General features: G+C 44.4%; 1 protein-coding gene across 1 annotated transcript in view; it reads left to right on the forward strand.

Moving 5' to 3' along the window:
• The first annotated feature begins 8450 nt into the window (after positions 1–8450).
• The window catches only part of GPR137B (G protein-coupled receptor 137B), a 34451-nt gene continuing 22832 nt past the window's right edge, over positions 8451–20069 (forward strand). The window contains exon 1 of the mRNA XM_075924805.2: positions 8451–8940. Coding sequence (XP_075780920.1) covers positions 8572–8940 — 369 coding nt within the window. The 5' untranslated portion in view covers positions 8451–8571. The remainder of the gene's footprint in view (positions 8941–20069) is intronic.

A 20069-nucleotide genomic window follows, 5' to 3' on the forward strand; every position in this document is an offset into this window, starting at 1 on the left:
CGTGTTAGTCTGAATCTGCAAAAGCGGCAAGGAGTCCTGTGGCATCTTATAGACTAACCAAAGTGTTGGAGCATAAGCTTTCGTGGGCAAAGACCCACTTTGTCAGATGCATGTATCAACATGCATCCTGACGAAGTGGGTCTTTGCCCATGAAAGCTTATGCTCCAACACTTCGGTTAGTCTATAAGGTGCCACAGCACACCTGGAGAGGATATCTGACATTTTAAAAGCTTGGTTGCATATATCGGTGTTGTGAACCCACGGCTGGTCCACAGCATCTAAAATTCACAAGGAACGATTGCTACACAGTTCAGCTTTTTCTTTTTTATAACTTGTTCTATTAAGCTCTTTAGGAATGTATCTCTTTAAGCAATCGTATGCTCTGAACAATATAGAATATGAGGATGCTGAGCTGCTGGGAGGTGGTCTGGTATCTCTTTTGTAGACAGAGTAAGGAATGAGGCATTAAAAGCTCTGTGGCTCTAGTGTCCAACCAGTTCTGAAGCAGTACCCGCTCTGGTGGCCACTGCTATAGGGTGCATCTATACTGCACCCGGAGCTCGAAATAAGCTATGCAATTTGAGCTATGCAAATTGAGTAGCTTATTTCGAGTCAATTTCAAAATAGCTTATTTTGAAATTTGGTGCTGTCTACACAGCACTTATTTTGAAATAAATCGCTATTCTGAAACATCTCTTACTCCTCATGGAATGATGTTTACAGGGACGTCGGAATAGCAAGCCCATTATATTTTGAAAAATGGACGTGCTCAAAAGATGTGGAATAGCTATTTCAGGATACCTATGGTATTTCGATATCCTGAAATAACACCGCAGTGTGTAGACATAGACATAGCCATAGCAAACTAGCTACATTCAAGTGGCCAAATAGCCACACTGTTCAAACCAACTAGACACATTTAGTAGGCCAAATAGCTACTTGTGGCTAGTGACTACCATGTTGGATACCACGGTTCTATGGCAAACTCAGATTCATTCAGGGTAATGAACAAAGAAATTACCATGATTCTGGAGGAGGTTTTTTTTAAATCTTTCTTTTAGCCCAGAAACTGGTCTGACTGGTCTTAGTCTGACAGGAGGAATGCAGGTATATGAGGAAGTCAGAGAAAGATGTTGCCCAAGGATACTGTGAATAAAGATAGAGAGAGAGAGATGAGAAACACACACACACACACCACCTGTTACTTTGATTCTTAATTACCCAGAGACCCATGACAAAAGCTATTCTCACTGTTTATTGTTTCTCGTTTGATTAATGCAGAAGTGTCTCTACTTTCCCTGCATAACAATTAATAATTGTGTTTCCAGTCAGAGCAGCATTAAATTATGCTATGCACCAGGTGACCACCACATGGGATAGATCACATGATCAGAAGTGGCTGGGGTAAGCAGGGGAATGGACAAGATTGCTGGGCCCCTGGGAAATGTGTATGTGTGATGTTGAGGCAGCCAGCCCTCAGGGCTGCGTGGACTACATGGTTCCCCCCTCACCAGCCCTCCGCGCTAGCTGGAGCACAGGGATCTTTAGAATTGCTGGAACCCAGAGCAACTGGCCCCTTTCTTCCCCTCCCCCCACATCAGTAGGTCTGGGGGTGAGGCCATTATAAGCATAGCACGAAATCAGCCATGTTGCCATTGCTTGTAGTTGTCAAAAAGAACACTATGCACTATACAGCAACCACAGAGATCCACGGGATTGGGATGTTCAGACCTGTGGTCTCAGGATGCTGCAGGAAGTGGTGGCAGCACAAAACTCCCTATTTTTTTCAGTACAGCTCTTGTCACCCACAAAGAGGAGAAGATACAGCACAAGGAATAAAGCCCACTGAGCTTTGGAGGCCGAGAGTTTGACCTTTCCTCAGCTTTACATGAGAAAGAGGGAGCTATGGAGCCCATTAGCATATCTGTCTAAGACAGTCTAACATTCATGAGCAGGCTGGCCTCTCTCCTCTACTTCCTCACCCTCAGCAGCAACAAAACAGATAGCAAGCTCCTACCAGTATATTTCCTTAGAGTATTAGCCTCCAGCTCTCTGACCTGGGATACTTTCTGCACCATCATGAGAAGATGTTGTTACCATTAAAATAAAACAATAAAAATGTGAAAACCCACTACTGACTTTATTAACAAGCTTCTCTTACATATTTACAGGAAAAACTCAGTGGGTTCTATCTAGCACATGGATTGCACTGAAATCAAAACCCATGATGTGAAAAGCATTTGAAACATTCAGTTTCTCACTCAGATGTTTCACGGTTTAATTTCTTGAAATAATTATATAGGAGGGATACTATACATCCAGGAATGCAAAACTGTATGAATTAATATCCATGGTGATTGAATTGTATTCTCAATATTATTTTATTTTCTAATATCAGAGTTGCTCTGAACTCTATTTGATGGCCTTTTGGATTTTAAGCCTTCCCTTAAAATTTTATATCAACTAATTCTGTAAGATCTCAACTGGGTCTCCAGGACAACCTGAAAGTTAAATATAATAAGTTAGAAGTCACATAATATCCCAATGAGAAGTGTTCTAAACCAGCATGTAAGATCAACCTTCTGCAAATGCCTGGTAGATTCAGAGTGATCACATCTGGCTAATTTATGGCCAATGTAACCAAGGCTCTTCTTCCTTTTTCAGGCCTTTGAGAGAACTGTGAACTTTCCCATTCTACTGATGGGCTGTCAACTCTGAAATCATAGTTGAAAGATACAAAATAAATCAGTCATAGGTGTCCTTTCATTTCATTTCTCTCCCTTTAAAAGTTTCTAGGTGGTTACCATGTCCTCCAACTTAGTTGACCCTGATTTTGCTCTTTCAGTCTCTACTCTTATATCCACCCATCCCTTCAGCCTCTTGATCATTTTGTTGTTCTTCCCCTGAACTTCCTCCAGTTTTCAATGTTTCCCTAGGACTGAGGCATTGGTAGCTGAAAGCATTATCCCCGGTGTTGTCACACAATGCAGAGCTGCATAGAAAGAGTAAGGTCTCAGCTCGGGTAGCCCCAAATCAGTCTCAATATTTCCACCTTCCCTCAGCCCCTGGAGTAGACTGGTTTTCTCTCTGTCCATTAATTTTGTAGCCCACAGTTTGGTGAATGGAAATGATAGGGAACAGGATATTGATGTTCGTGATCACAGTCTTCACACAGAGGATTTGTGCAGAGAAAAAGCAGAAGTAGAATAAGCACTTCCATTTCCAAGGATATGTATAACTGCATAAGACATGATGCTACCAGCTTCTCACTCTAATTTCTTATATTTGGGTAAGAAGCTTATCTGCCAGCAAACCTGTGCTTCTAGGTCTCAGCTGATGGAGCGTCCTCAGACAATTTTTTCCATCATATGCCCAGTTTAAAAACAGAAATTTCAAGAGTCCTATAGAATTGCTACAGAAGCAACTGTTAAAAGGGGATAAGCTAATAAAACCAGATACGATTCTTGGGTTAGAGATCAGGAGTTACTCTGAGAGGCCCAGGCATTCATAAGAAACATAGGTAATCCAAATATACACAAGATCTTAGCTGAATGGAAAAAACAACTATATATCTGAAGAAAAATGGTCTAACTGCCATGCATAAAGTCAACTGCAAAGATGGTTCAGGACCTATCAAAACTTTAAATCAAAATCACGTTTTGACCACTAGCCAGGTACTGCGAAGTCAATTAAAAAAAAGACATTTTAAACTATATTTGGGGTAAGGACAGTCAACTGCAGAGTGTACTGTCCACACGCATTGATTCATCCACCTCAGCCAGCAGACTTTAGTTTACACTGACATCAAAGATGAGTATCTTATAGAAAATCCTGCACTTCAGCTTGCAGGATCCAGATACGTCTGAGTCTGTATTACCTGCTATTGGCATTTTAGAATCACAGAACTGTTTGACAGCTGAGTCAAACAGCAGTTTGACCCTGAAAGCTGCCCTACTGTTTCTCCCTTTGGATTCTAACCCTTGGAGAGATGACAGTAGTGATGCTCAAATCTCAAATATCCCCAGAGATTCAGCCCAATGAAGGACAACCCATAGCTAAACTCCCCATGCTTACAAGATCTGCATGGGAACAGTAGGTTAGGCCTACTAAGAAATTACCTGGTGATGCCCCAGGGGCACTAGGTAAAACCATAATTATTGTTGTACAGACATGGGATTTGGCTTCTATATTTTCACAATAAGTTCTGGTTCTAGTGCAGATGAAGTACAGCAGTTGGAAAATACTGGTGTTTAACTAGTGGTATGCCAGAGAAGCTTTTACACTCATTCAGTGAGTTAAAATTTGACAGCATGAGATGTGAACATTTGTTATAGGTCACTGATAAAATGTGATGAAGGAATCATCTGTCATCTTTAGTTAATGTTAGTCACAAGCAACAGTTATGGGAATATCTTTGCTGAGAACAAAGGAAGAGTTTGTAAGCCACAGCATCCCATTTTCCTTGTAGCCTGGCCTCGATGTGGCACTTATACGTTGACCTAAATGAAGGATAGATTGTTTCTATTCCATGCAATTCCAAAACATCAAAAAAGGAATCTTTCTGAGACAAACTAAAAATGGTATTTTTCAAAAATTTCAGTGTATTGAAAATAATGTCAAGCCAGGTTACAACAAAACATTTAATTTCAACATTTCCAAAACATTTTGACATTTCAATTCAGAACTGTTCATTGAATACAATACAGATGGTTTTAGGTCAATCAAAAATATATTTTCCAGAAAATAAACTACTTGCTGAATATTTTTTATTCATCTTTATTTATATATATTAGGGTAGCGGAGGCTCTTGGGTATGGCTACCTAATCAACTAGTCACCCGCAACTGGTCCATTCCAGCCGACTTGAGCTTGCAGAGCTAGGGCTGTGGGGCTGTTTCAGTGCTGTGCTAGATTCTGGGCTCAGTCTGGAGCTCAGGGTGTAGAACCCTGTGAGACAGGAGGGTCCCAGAGCTGGGGTGCCAGCCCAAGACTGGAAATGTACACAGCAATGAAATAGCCCCGCAACCAGAGCCCAGGTCATCTACTACAGGCTACCCACAGGTGTCTAGTTGTCAAGGAGACACATGTTTGGGGAGTGTGTCATGTCCTACTCTTTGCCACAAGCCCTCTATTGGCAAAGGGACAATATGAATGAAGGAGGGGGACTGTATCTGACATCATTATAGGGGAGAAGTTACTGGACTGGGGTACAGGGTTGGCTGAAATGAACTGGAGAGAGAATCCACATGGTGCCAGCTACAGAATAACTAGGCCTCACTAGCGCCACAGTGTCACCCAGATACCAGAAACTCTGACGATACCATTTGCCCCAGAAGGCAGGGTATTGACTGTTATGTCAAATAGAGTTTCACAGCATTGGAAGAAATCAGTGGAAAGGCAGAGAGCGGGAGTAGGTGCAAGTGTCCATTTTATTGCATAGCACAGAACTCACTAGAACAAGCCCAGAATAGCTGGGCTGATCCCAGTGACCTACTCAGTTACCATAACAACAAGATCTATATCTACAACCCAATATACAACATTGACCATGCCTGGCCTGCAGAACTTCCTGCAGCAACTTGCATGTTTAATGTCACTGGACAGTACAGAGGAGAGTTCCTGTGAGGTTGTCCAGGAAAGAAGCCCCATTAATGACTGTGACATCACTCAGAGCTCATTGGCTTTGTTTGCAATGTAATTTAGAAACTTAATCCAGACAGTATAAATTACCTGTTTTACATATTTTACTGTGCATGCTAAAGACTCCATCTAACTTCATGGGCATTAAATGCACTGAGTTGCTGTTGTTTGTCTTCAACTAGTTTTATTATGTTTATTTCATTTGCTGAATATATTGTTTCATCTTTAATCCAAACTCGTAGTTCTTCCCCACCTTCACATAACAAAAGTGACCCCTTGTGGAATGCCATTAGTCACTTTGAGAAACCCAATCTGACTGCCTACAGAATTCTCCTTGTTCTGTGCCTGGCCTTGTATATCTTAATTATTTCATGTGGAGGAGGTGCTTGTTTAAAGTCAAATCCAAGGATTATTGATGCTAGGGTAACAATTTTAATTCTCTTTTCACAGCACTGAGCGTAAGTGTCACTGCAACATATATCTCAGAGCTTATATGATTCATTTGTAGTTATTAGACTCATCATTTTAATATTCCTTACACTCATCCCTCCTTTCCCTACTCCCTTGCTTTCTTCATTTTAATATTCTAGGTGTGTCTAATTTAAAGTCTTACCCTTTGTAGGAGTTTAGGATCTCCTGAGAGGTGGGAGTTCAGACCATCAGCATCTCTCAGGAAGAGCTCAGAACCTTACAGTAGTATAGGCTCTTTCTCCCAAGTTCTCAAAAGCAGAGTGTAAGGGTAAGCCTGCACTAGAAAACTATTTCAAAATAACTAAATTTGACTTAACTCCCAATTTTACAAAAATGAAATAGCGTATCCCCGCTACAAAGAAGCCTTGAAATTAGTCTGAGGCAGGCTCTGTTAATGTAGACACACTACCTTAGAACCCAAGGAAGCACTGGGGGGTAATTAGTTTGAATTACTCTGGGGAGTAGTTATTTCTAAATAGTGGCACCAGCGCATCCACAATACTGCTATTTCAAAATAACTATTTCAAAATTAATGTTATTCCCTGAGGAAAGTAGAAGTACGGATGTGAAATAAGCAGTCTGTTATTTCAAAATAACAGGCTTGGTAATATGGACTCTCCACTTATAAATTTGACCTAAAAGGGATAATTTCGAAATAATGCCCTAGTGTAGACCAGGGCTGTGCGAGCCTGAAGTGGGCCTCCTAAATCCATATTTAGGCATCTAAATATAAGTGACCTGATTTTCAGAGGAACTGAACATCCACAAATCTATTTCAAGTCAACAGGATCTGGGATTGCTCAGCACCTTTGAAAAATCAGGGCCCCTATATTTAGGTCCCTAATAAGAGCATAGCTTTAGACACTCAGATTTAAACAGTTTCAAGGAAGGGCCAATGTCTTTTTAAAAAATTGTTTAAAGTGCCATACCAAGTTATGCATGCCTCAGACATGCCCGTCATTTATCACCAGTCATCTCTGATATTTATTCAGCAAGGCAGAAGTGAGCATGTCATCTTTTCTGTCTGCAGCTATTTGTTAGGAAGGTTTTTTCATAACATAAATCATTAACTCCTCTATTGCTTTCATTCTGAAAATCTGATAATAGCCATGAAGTAGGAGTATTCTGCTGAAAGCAGGTGCTCCCCCTGCTCACAGGAAATTTGGGAATCTTAACTGGAAACTATTCCGGTTTAGTAGGGGTGTTCTTTTCAAATCCATTTATTGAAGATTATAAAATAAAACAAATCCAGAAAGAATATTAATTCTCTACCAGCCTTAGCCAAAATGGTTTTATCCTAACTTTATTCATGACTTTGAGGTGTTAGAGAACTGTATCTCTTCACAGTGCAGATGTCAAAACCACTTAGCTTCACTTCCCAAACCTCATTACACTTGACAAACATTAACGATTTCAGAAATGCCCACAATAGAAAGTGTTATGTTATAAAGCTAATCCCAAGGGTGCATTTGCATGTTTACCCACAAGCATATCCAATCAATCATTGTCCAAGAGATGGCCAAGGCAGAAAATATTTGAGCAGGAAAATCCTGAAGTTACACTTATGTTTTAGCACATTTTGGCATTTAGTGTTTGTCTTTTGTTCCTGTTAAGAGACAGACACATTTAGGTAAAAAGTCTTATGCCAATTTTATGTAGAGTTGCCAATTTCAGGTTGGACATATTCCTGGAGCTTTCATCAAATGACATAATCTTTAAGAACAATATTTAATTCCTGGAGACTCCAAAACAATCCTGGAGGGTTGGCAATGCTAGGTCTTATATGTCCCCTGCTCCTGCCCCCCACCCTGAAATATCTGATATTTATCATTAATAGAAAAAGAGATAATATTAGATGGGTTGTCCGATCAGTTTGCTGTTCTAATTGTATGTTCCCTACCAAGCACTGCAGGATTCTGTAATAAAGATCCAGAGTCCAACAGTTTACCACAGAGTTTTGAATAAAAGTTCCTATAATTCTTTTTAGTTAAACAGAAGCAAATAAATTGTTTGTTAACTCCCCCCCTCCCCAACTCCTAAAACACAGAATCTGACCTGGATATTGCTAGTAAAAATCAATTAGTGACTTCCTACTTTAACACCCGTGTTACTGACTTCATTTTAAATCAAAATTAGCTTGTTTAGGAAAGGGTTTGGTTATAAACTGTTCAGGCTGGTGATGGGTCTTTTTATTTTCTGAACAATGAATAGGAGTTGTCCACAAACATCGGCAAAGAGCAGCCTTCAGAATAGTTCCATGTCAATTGCTGACACAGGCAGCTCTCATGAATCATTCTGAATTGTGATCATGTGCTACCAGCCTTCAGTGAGCTGCCAAAGAGGAAGTGCAGCTTGTTTTCTTTCTTTTTCTTGGTTCTTATGCTGCTTGTAGGAGGATGAAAGGAGGCAGGAGCAGAAGCAGCCAACCTTAATAAGGAACTCTGACAATTTCTGATCTCAAATGGAGGCTGCTGAGTGGGATTCACTGAAAAATGACACCCTGCCAGGGACCCTGACACCAGCTGTCCCTCCGTATGTAACGCTGGGCCTGACCATTGTATATACTGCTTTTTATTCCCTCCTCTTTGTGTTCATCTACATCCAACTTTGGCTGGTCCTCCACTACAGGCACAAGAGGTTCAGTTACCAAACTGTCTTTCTGTTTCTGTGCCTATTTTGGGCCTCACTTAGGACTGTGCTCTTTTCATTTTACTTCAAAGATTTTGTCACAGCCAACTCTCTCCGACCCTTCATCTTTTGGTTTCTCTACTGCTTCCCAGTTTGCCTCCAGTTTTTCACACTGACACTGATGAATCTTTACTTCACTCAGGTAAGGAATGGACATTTCTATGCCTTGGTTGGGTACCGACTACAGAATTGTAAAGCTTTACTTTTTAAAGGGTTGCAAGAGAAATGTGATTTCCTGATGTACTCAGGCAGGGGAAAAAAAGTACATGTAATGTACTTAATTTGGAACTTTGTGTTTTGGAAGGCAAATGACAAATGCTATAATGAAGCAGCCACACAGGGGAGAAGTAATAAATCTGTTGCCTGGGTAAAGGTAACATTTAACCTAGGTCTGAACAAATGTGTACTAGAAACCTTAGGGTTGTGTTTTACAGTGGCTGTCTAAAGTGCAGTTCTGCTCTTCTGCAAAATCTCCTGCCTCAGATGTTCATTAGGAAGCCTATCTCATGGCTTCACTGACCAAAAAAAAATGAGATTTTGTGGTTTACTTGCAGAAGGCTTTGCAAGGCCAGTATGAGTTATTGAGCTGGATTCTATTTCTCTTTGTGTACCAGTAATAGAATTGTTAACTAGATTCCTATTGCAGGCATAAATTATTAGTCTTATTTGTATTACAGTAGCACTGAGGGGGAGGGCCCTCTAATTGAGACTGGGGGGGGGGGTCCTAAAACTGAGATAAGAGCTCCACATGAGGTGCTGTACACACACACAATAAGAGTGTGCCTCAAAGAGCTTACAGTGTAAACAGATAAGACGGAATTGAGGAAAGACAGTATTATCCCTTTTTTACAAATGGAGAACTGATACAAAAAGTTTGCCTGAACAAGAAGCATGGGGGCAAGGCTGGGGTTAGAGCTTAGAGAGGAGTCCTAGTGCCTTAACCACAAAGCCAGCCTTCCTCTGAATCCTGCCCTTAGATTACCTGTATCTGCAGTGGGTCACCTTCCTGGCATAGCTGGACCTTATGGGTAATCTTCCTGCCAATTCAATCCTTGAATACGCCACTGAGACTACCTACTGAAGTGCTGGTTGTAATAAAGATTTAGTGATGTGGACTAGGACTATCTACTTAGGTCCTAAACTGGGACCGGACTGATTTCTTATACACACCTTCTAATTGGTTCCCTAGTATTGGTCTGCAAATTACAAATAATCTTACTAAAGACAAGAGCCTGACTTTTGAAACTGAGAGCCACCAAATAAGAACTGCCCTAACTGTGGTAAATGTGAAAGCAGACAGTGACAGTGATTCATGGATAATTGTGGAATCAATTGGGGGAGTGGTCCAGTTTCCAAGAAATAAGTGTCCAGCATCACACAAAAGCCATTGTCACTTTGAAATGGCATCCTCGGGCCAAATTCATACATGCATGCAACTCCCATTAAAGTCTTTTGAAAGGAGAATTTAGTAGGTTGGCCCCTGGCCAAGAAGCTAGGGATTAAGTGAGCACAGAGAATGCACTGGGGGCTTAGTAGCACAGGTAATTGTTTCCTTTTATCTCAGGGAAAATCCAGAAGAGTTTATATGTATGTACTCACATTTTCATTTTACTTGGATTATAACATTGCTGCTTAGTAGCCGTTGGAGCTGTATAATGAATATAGTCTAGTAGAAGCGGCGAGGAGTCCTGTGGCACCTTATAGACTAACTGAAGTGTTGCAGCATAAGCTTTCATGGGCAAAGACCCACTTCGTCAGATGCAACGGCTACCCCTCTGATAGTCTAGTAGTGCAGTTAAACCAGCATCCCAATCAGCCCAATCAGCACACAGCTGCAGTCCATGTGGCATCCTCAGGGCCATACAAGTAGGCTATGTCTAGACTGGCATGATTATCTGCAAATGCTTTTAACGGAAAGCACTTTTTGTGGAAAAGCGTCCATGCTAATCTAGACGCGGTTTTGCGCAAGAAAGCTCCAATCGCCATTTTCGCGATCGGGGCTTTTTTGCACAAAACAATACTGCGTTGTCTACACTGGCCCTCTTGCGCAAAAGCATTTGCGCAAGAGGGATTTTGCCCGAACGGGAGCAGCATAGTATTTCTGGAAGAACACTGACAATCTTACATGAGATCGTCAGTGTTCTTGTGGAAATTCAAGTGGTCAGTGTAGACAGCTGGCAAGTTTTTCCACAAAAGCAGCTGCTTTTGCGGAAAAACTTGCCAGTCTAGACGCAGCCGTAGAATATAGATAGATATTGTATAACCGGAGCCAACTTAATATATAAGACGCCTCATATGGATTCCACAGTGGTAAATTGATTGAGACCCACTACACTCTAGTGATTAAAGGAGGAAATGAAGTTAAGACTCATCAATTCCAGTCTTGACCCTGATTGTGCTGGGTCACCCCAAGTAAGTCACAACCTCTCTAAGCCTTACTTTGGCCCTCTTTAAAAAGATTGTAATACTGACATGGTGTTGTGAGGCTTTTACAATGAAATTTGCAAAGGCCTTTACAAATGATGACTGGAAGGTGCTACTCACAAGCACATGATTACTGTATTTATTGTTGTTTGCTTCCATGCTAGTTAATCCCATGGAAAGTCCCATCTGAAATCAGACTCCACCCTGCTAAAACAAGAAGTTAAGAAACACAAGCACAGCCAATGTGAGAATTAACGTAATACATGGAAAAAATGTATACATTTTTAGTTCACTTTTATTAGTTCACTTTTATTAGTTCCTTTCTTCCAACCAATTAGGAGATGGCTTGGTTTATAATTGAACATGTTCAGATTATCTTTTTTTTTTATGTGCACCTACATTTCCACAGAAGACAAGCAAGAACTAGTGTGAAAAAGAGTAGGGAGAAAGCATTTGTTTTTGATAATCATTTTAACCTCACAAACCTGTTCAGAGGCCACTTTCACCCTCTCCCCCCTTCAAAACCAGACTCATGCAGTGAGGCACAGCTGCAAAGTCAAGCTGGTTAACTGTTCTGAAGAAAAGAAAGTAACTAGCAGAAGCATATAGCAGAGGTAGTAAAGATGTGAAGCTGGCAAATGTTTTCCATTTAACGGTGGAGGTGGAAGGGAAAGGAGATCCTCAAATTCTCCTAGCTAAACAACAAAACTGGTTTAACTGGTAAATGCTCAAGGATAATTTGCAAAGTAAAAGCTGTCTGAACTTGATGGGGAGTTAGCCACTACTGCAGTCTTTTGGAATAAGAGAGATGGGGGCTATGTCTATACTGGCGGGTTCTTGCACAAGTACGGCCGTTCTTGTGCAAGCATCCGCAGAGTGTCCACACTGCCTGCCTGCTCTTGCGCAAGAAGATTTACAGTAGGACGTGGTAAGAGAGGGCTTCTTGCGCAAGAGCTACGCTCTTTTCTAACAGGTGTAAGCTCTCTTACACAGGAGCTCTTGTGCAAGAGGGTAGAGTGGACGCATGGCAGGGGTTTCTTGCGCAAGAAAGCCCTATGGCTAAAGTGGGCATCAGAGCTTTCTTGCACAGGAGAACGTCCACACTGCCATAAATGCTCTTGCGCAAAAGCACATCTCGCACATGGCAGTGTGGACGTGTTCTTGCACAAGAACTGTTGCGCAAGATGTTCTTGTGCAAGAAGCCGCCAGCGTAGACGTAGCCAAAGTGAGTAACATAATGCCTTTTATTGGAACAGCTTCTATTGGTCAGAGAGACAAGCTTTCAAGCTTACTCTGAGCTCCTCTTCAGGAATAAGCAAGGGCCCTTGCCTCAACTGTGCCTACAGCCGTCCTGACCACAGGATGATTCAGGGCTGTTGCCCAGGCTCATGCTTTGGATTTATGGACAGGAAGATCCCCCTATTAGCCTTGGGAACTCTAGCGTGGCCTCAGGGATTACAGGGGAACCTGGCATGGGGCAGCAGCAGGAGTCGGCCTCCCCTGCACTCATCACAGCGGCAGGATCCAGGGATATCTGACAACCTGCTCCGCTCCATCCTGCTGCCCATCTTTCAGCCTGCTGTGTTCTGCTTCACCACGGTGGTGGGAAGCGGTGCATCTTGACCCTGGCCTCAGCCTGCTCCCCTGAGCCCTGTATCACTTGTAGGAGGAGAAGGAGAAGGAGGTGGAGGAGGCGGCGTCGGCGGTGGCAACTGGGGCCAGGGCATCTGCTTCCCATCACCACAGTAAAGTGGAGTGCAGCAGGCCAAGAGAGGGCAGTGAGGGGGAGCAGGCTGCCAGGTAGTTCCAGATCCCACTGCTACAGTGACTGTAGGGGGCTGACCCATGCTGCTTCCAGTCCCCTTGGCAAGCGTGGGGAGAAGGTTTGGGGCAAGGGGGTGCAATGGAGGTGGGAGGGGGTGGATTGTGGCAGGAGGAGGCGGAGCATGGACAGGGCTGAGAGGAGGGTAGAATAGGGCAGGGCAGCAAAGAGGGATCATGGGGCAGGGCCTGCTGCAGGGGCATTGCCCTGAGCCCCACACCTCTAGGGATAGCCCTGGCTGTACGTAAGAGCTTGTCTGCTCTTACTGGGGAGATTGGCACTGTGGCCAAATGATTGATCATTTAGTTAGCATGTCTCTCGTTAATGCCACTACTCACCAGAATGAGAAGCGTAAGGGAAGTCAATGGGAGTTTCTCCTGTCGACTCCCCACAGTGGAGACCCCCTGGTAATGAGACCTAAGGTACGTCGACTCCAGCTACAGTATTCACTTACCTGAAGTTGCATAAAATAGGTCAACTTTGCCCCATAGTGTAGACCTGGCCTTAGCTGCAATGAGACGTAGTGGCACCAGCACAGCAAGAATTTCCCCAGTTTTGAGTGGCACCTGCAGAAATAAAAAAACCCATGGCTGTGTCTAGACCAGCATGATTTTCCGGAAATGCTTTTAACGGAAAAGTTTTCCGTTAAAAGCATTTTTGGAAGAGAGCGTCTAGATTGGCACGGACACGTTTCCGCAAAAGCACTTTTTGCGGAAAAGCGTCTGTGCCAATCTAAACGCGCTTTTCCGCAAAAAAGCCCCGATCGCCATTTTCGCGATTGGGGCTTTTTTGCGCAAAACAAATCTGAGCTGTTTACACTGGCCCTTTTGTGCAAAAGTTCGGCGCAAAAGGACTTTTGCCCGAACAGAAGCAGCACAGTATTTCCGCAAGAACACTGACAATCTTACATCAGTGCTTTTGCGGAAATTCAAGTGGCCAGTGTAGACAGCTGGCAAGTTTTTCTGGAAAAGTGGCTGATTTTCCAGAAAAACTGGCCAGTCTAAACACAGCCCATAGGAATTGTAATGCATGAGAAGAGGGTGTCAAACCTGTGGGACCAGTGAAAAAGCAATTACAGATAAACATGGCTTTGACTGATACTAAGGTTCTTTGGATTCAGTACTAGCTGCTGCTTTGGAGGAGATGGACCTTTACTGTGGGGCTTTTGATAATCTAAATGTGGCAGAGTAGTGAAGGATGCTAGAAAAAAGCATATGTCATAGTTAGTAACTATCACTTCTCCAAAACCAATTGCTGCAGGAAGTGTGCATGTTTTCACAAAGGGAGACAAACATCATTTATTAATCCTGCTTCTGTATCCATGCGTTAGTCACCTAAAGATAGGACATAATAGAACCCACTGCTTTGAGAGTAAAGTTCCTCTGCTTGGAAGCTATGAAATTACATGTCAGGTTAATGTAAGACCAAAACAAACAACAAGGATATTACTTGTGTAAAACAATAGCAGGATGCCTGCAAATAATTACACAATATGAGCTACAGCAACCCTCTGATACATCAGATAATATGTGGCAGAGTGCATGCCTGCCTACTAGGGGTGTCTGCAAAACCTGCATTTCTGCCTGCCTGACACCTGCCCCTCCCTGGACCCACAAGTTTATTTTAGCTGTTCAAAAACAACAACCATTGTGTAACTCAGCAACAGTTCTATTTCCTACTTTAAATGAAGTGAGAGGGAGGTTGGTCTGGAATTCAAGACCTTTTATTTGCAATCTCCCTGGTCAGGGTCCATTTCTCTTCTCCCTTTGCTTTACATTCATTATCACTGACAAGGTGGAACCAATACAAGTCTTGCTGTTTTGGAGGTAGTCACAAGAGCCTCAGCATTTACTCATTTAGATAGCACTTTAAATGTACCGGGTGCTTTCCAGGAGTAACGTTACATGCGGTAAAATGTAAGACAATATTCCTGATGTACAACTATACTAGAAACATTTATACCTGCACTGGTGCTAAGCTGCTGCCATAAATGGGGCTCAGGTGTTTTTACCGAGCAAATGTTAGTGACTTGATGGTAAACAGCCCTAGCCTATGGCATTGTACCCAGCAATGGCTGCTGTATTGCAAAAGCTGTGAGACAAGGCAGATAGGAGCGCGGGTTGCCAAGTGCTTTCAAGGTGTGAAGACAAACTTGCAGGGAACATGGAGGAGGAGGAGGAGGGAGGAGAGTGCAAACAGAACTGTCCCATCCATAGGAGGATTCAGGAGAGCCGCCCTAGGCCCCGTGCTTTGGGGGTCCCCTGTGGCAGCCACCTCAACTGTCTGATGGATGGGATCTGTGGGTCCAAGATAGCCTGGGGGATTACCTGCGGGGCTTGATGATGCAGGGCTTGGGGGAGTGGAACAGGCTGAGACCAGGCTGCTCCACTTCTAGCCACTACAGCGCAGCGGTCTGGGAGATGGGCGGGAGAACAGAGCAGGCTGCTGGGTTGCTCCAGCTCCCACCGCTGTGATGAGTGTGAGGTGGCTGACCCCTACTGCCACCCTACACAAGCTCCCTGTTAATTCCCCAGCACACATAGCTCGGGGGCTTCAGAGAAGGGTGTATTGGGCAAGGGAAGGGGCAGAGCAGGGGCAGGGCTTACAGGAAGGAGTGGGGACAGGGTGGAGGCAGAGCAAGGGCAAGAAGATGTAAGGCCTGGGGGGCGGTTTGCCCCTAGTTCAGCAGCTCCCCTCCCTCCCCCCCAAGTTGGCCCTGAGAGCAAAGATGGGCAAAAGACATGCTACTTCATAGGTCTCTGAAATGAGAACTGCATGCCTATGCAAAAGTCTTGCCCAAGGCCTATTTTGTACTTAAGTCCTGTTCCACTCCTTACTCTGAGGGTGAGTCTTGGATCCAGTTCAGTAAAAATGAGCTGGGTCACCTCAAAGCTGGGTCTATACTGTGCCTCTTGGCCATTGGTTTCAAATAACACGATGTTCAGTGTTAAAAATGGATAATTTCCCCACTGTAGTTAGGCTATAAGAATTAGATTCTTGGTTGCATCAGCTTGCAACCCAGAGAGTGGTCAGTGGCTATCACCACCTTTGCATTTCATACTTATGATTCTGGGACACTCCTGGTGCCAGAGAGGCCTGTGGTACAACTTAAACAGCTCTAGCTGGGGCTGTCTAAGGGTATGTCTAGACAGCACCCTTCTGTTGGAATAAGCTATGCAATTTGCGCTCCACAAATTGTGTAGCTTATTCCGAGTCTAGTTTGAAAAAGCTTATTTTGTGTGGACAGTGTCAAATTTCAAAATAAGGCACTATTCTGACAAATCCCTTAACCCTTGTGGAACGGGGGTTACAGGGATGCTGGAATAGCGCACTTGCCATTTCAGGAAATAGCAGGTGTGTTTAAAGACGCTGTGTTGCTATATCAGGATACTTCCAGTATCCCGAAATAGCACCATAGTCTAGACATACCCTAAGTTATGACAGGGGTAGTGTGGACAGTCAGAACCAAACCTGGGAAGTCTGGAGCTTAGTGCATAAGCCTGTACACAGCTTGAGCTATAAAACTGTCCGGTAAACTCTTTGGCTGCATCTAGACTGGCATGATTTTGTGCAAATACTTTTAACGGAAAAGTTTTTCCGTTAAAAGTATTTGCACAAGAGAGCATCTATACTGTCATGTTCCTTTGCGCAAAAAATTTGCTTTTGCGCAAAAGCATCCGTGCCAGTGTAGATGCTCTCTTGCGCAAGAAAGCTCCGATGGCCATTTTAGCCATTGGGCTTTCTTGCACAAGAAATTAACTTGTCTGTCTACACTGGCCCTTTTGCACAAGAATACTTGAGCAAGAGGGCTTATCCCTGAGTGGGAGCGTCGGAGTATTTGCGCAAGAATCACTGATTTTGTACAGTACAAAGTCAATGTTCTTGCACAAATACTCGCAGCCAGTCTAGACAGGCGGCAAGATTTTGCGCAAAAGCAAGCGCAAAATCTTGCCAGTCTAGATGCAGCCTTTTAGTTTTGTCTTTTGTTGATCAAGTGCAAGTATAGAGATAGCCTCTTCCTTTCAATGAAAAACTAAGGCTGTTGAATCTTTAAAAGCTAGTCTTTTCTTCAAACTTCTTATAGGGTCTTTGAGCTAAACAAGTGTTAAAAACAGAAAGATACAGCTCCATCGAGAAAATCTGTAAGGGCCAGATGCTGAAACTCTTTACCCATGCAGAAGAGTACCTTACTCTGCAACTAGATGCATTAATATCGATGCAGCTATTCATGGAGTAAGATACTGTCCAATGTGATTAAGCATGGCATAATCTGATTCTGTTTTTCTGCTTTGGTGACATGGTGGGAAGAATGCCTACTCCCTTACACTACACTTTTATTAGTAGCAATTTTTTTCTCTGCACTCGTGCAGAGAAATCTCTACACGCTTCCCAGGGTGCTACAGGTTATCCATTCCTTAACCAGAACTTCCTGGTCTGGCAGCATCCGTTGTCTGTCATGGACCATGGATGTTCCTGGACCACAGAGCCCAGAAACAGGGAGGTCTGGCGGCAGGGCAGAAGCGAGACAGGGGACACTGGTGACTCATCCGGGAGCGCAGTGTGTGGGGGGGAGGGAGAGGAAGATGGGCAGCATGGTGGGGAGTTCTGGCTCCAGCTGAGCTCCCTGGTCCCAGCGGCCGTGGAGCTCCGACTCCAGTGGCAGCCAGGGAGCTCTTGACCTGGCCCTGGCTGTGGAGCTCTGGCCCTGTTCTGGCTCCAGCGGCTGGGGAGCTCCGGCTCTGGCCCCAGCCACAGAACCAGGTGGCTGTGGAGCTCTGTTTCAGTTGCACAGCTCTGGCCATGGGCCTCCGGCACCAGCAGTAGTGGGGCCAGTGGCATCTAGAGAGCCCTGGGGGCGGTAGGGGAGCAGCATGGGAAGGCTAGAGCCCTAGCCCAGTGGCAGCATGGGCCATGAAGGGAAGGACATTCCCTGGTCTGGCAAATCCCCTCCTTCGGGACCAGTCAGGTCCCGGGGGTGCCAGACTAGCAAGGTCCAACCTGTACTAAAAATGCTAAATTCTTGGCTACAATTTGTTGTAATAATTGGGAGTACAAATTTACCCCCCATGTGTGAGCCTAACTGTGGGAAAGCAATTGAAAGTTCACGTCCCAATAACCTGGAACAATAAATGTTGCTGAGAAAAGGTAAAGACTAACTAAATTAGTCCAAATAGGCCAGCTGCTATTGCTCAAGGCCTGTGTTAAGATCACACCCGGTAAACAAGAGAAATATGCAATCGGAAATCAATGAACCAAAACTGGTGTGTTGGAAATTAGATCTAAGTGGAGCTAAAATTATGAGGGCTGGGCTCTTTCACCACTTAGGGATGCCACCCCTCCCAGATTGGCTGGGAGTCTACTGAAAGAGGCCTTGATCTCTAGGGGGCTATTGAAAGTTATCTAGACGATGTTAATACATCACTGAAAGTCTGGTTAGAAGCACCAAGGCTGAGGCAGGCTTCCAGCCTGCCCTGGCTCTGCACAGCTCCCAGGAGCGACTGGCACATCCCTCTGGCTCCTAGGTGCAAGAGTGGCCAGAGCATCTCTACAAGCTGCCCTCATTCTAGTGCTGATTCCACAACTCCCAGTGGCTGGGAACTGCGGCCGGGAACTGCGGCCGGGGGGCGGGGGCGGGACGGTATGGGATTGATACCTTCAGGCAGGGGAAGTGCACTCAGCCACCTGACTGCTGCTGAGCTGAGGCGACAAACATGCCAGTCACCTCCAGGGGCTGCCCAGCTGGTGCCTACACCCTTAACCCCCTAGAGCACCCCAAACCCCTGTTTTGAGCCCCCTCCCACTCCCAAAATGCCTCCTAGAGACCAAACCCCTTACCCCAACTTCCTGACTCAGCTCAGAGCCCTCTCCTGCAATGAGACTCCCACCCAGAGCCCATACCTCATATCCCCTCCTGCATCCCAACTCCTTGCCATAGCCCTGCACTTCCTCCCACACCCAAACTCTCTCCCAGATCCTGCACCTCCTCCTGCATCCCAACCCCTTGACACAGCTGGGAACCCCTCCTATACTCTGAACCCCACTGGGTCTATCTAAGAGCTATGTCCCCTCCCACACCCAAACCCCAGCCTGGTGAAAGTGAGTAAGGGTGGGACAGCGAGCGATGGAGGGAGGGGGGGAATAGAGTGAGCAGAGGGTGGGGCCTTAGAGAAGAAGCAAGGCCAGGATGTGGCTTCAGGGAAGAGGTGGGGCAAAGGTGTTTGATTGGCACCCCTACCATCACCCCCTCTAGGGGATTTTAAAAAGAAAAGTCATTCTGGCAAAAATTTACAGAAGAAGTCTCTTAAGAATCACTGCAGTGAAATCTACTATCATGGCTGCCACTTGCACCATCTCCTGAGACCCTGGGCTCTCCTGTAACATGGTTAGGCATTCGTCATCTGATCCCAAGAGATGTCCTGTGCAGTCCAGGCAAATAGATGCTTTGTCACTTCCACTGCCACCAGCTAATCCCACACTTCACTTGGATTAGGGATGTGAACGGGTGATGGTCACTGGGTAATGGTTAACTGTTATCCAGGAGTGGCCCACCATAGGCAGAGAGGCTTCCAGCAATGATCTCCAGCCTGATGTGTTTGCCAGTCTCTGAGTGGCTAACACAAGGACGTGCCATGCCTCTGCTTTCCCAGCTGTGCAGCTGCAAGTGAAAGTCTGACACCAGCGGCGGAAGCTGCATGGTTTAAAAACAAATCTTTGCTGCGCTTTCCTCTCCCCTCTTGCGTGTGCTTCTCTTTTTTTATCTTGTAGGAAATGGGCTCAGACTTTAAAGCAACAACAACCGCTTCAGTCAAGCTCAAGTAACTTTTTCTCTTTTCCTTCTCAAGGTAATAACTATTCTAGAGCCTGTCAAACAAGGGCTTGTTTTCCTTCTAAAGACTCTCTCCAGCTAAAAAAGCTTCAGGGGGTAGCCAAGTTAGTCTGTACAGACATGCTTTGTTAGTCTATAAAGTGCTACCAGACTATTTGTTGTTTTTCCAGCTAAAGAAAAAGGGAAACTGTTAAAATGA

The sequence above is a fragment of the Pelodiscus sinensis genome, chromosome 3 (assembly GCF_052426305.1).
Source record: "Pelodiscus sinensis isolate ZL-2025 chromosome 3, ASM5242630v1, whole genome shotgun sequence".
Taxonomy (NCBI): Eukaryota; Metazoa; Chordata; order Testudines; family Trionychidae; genus Pelodiscus; species Pelodiscus sinensis.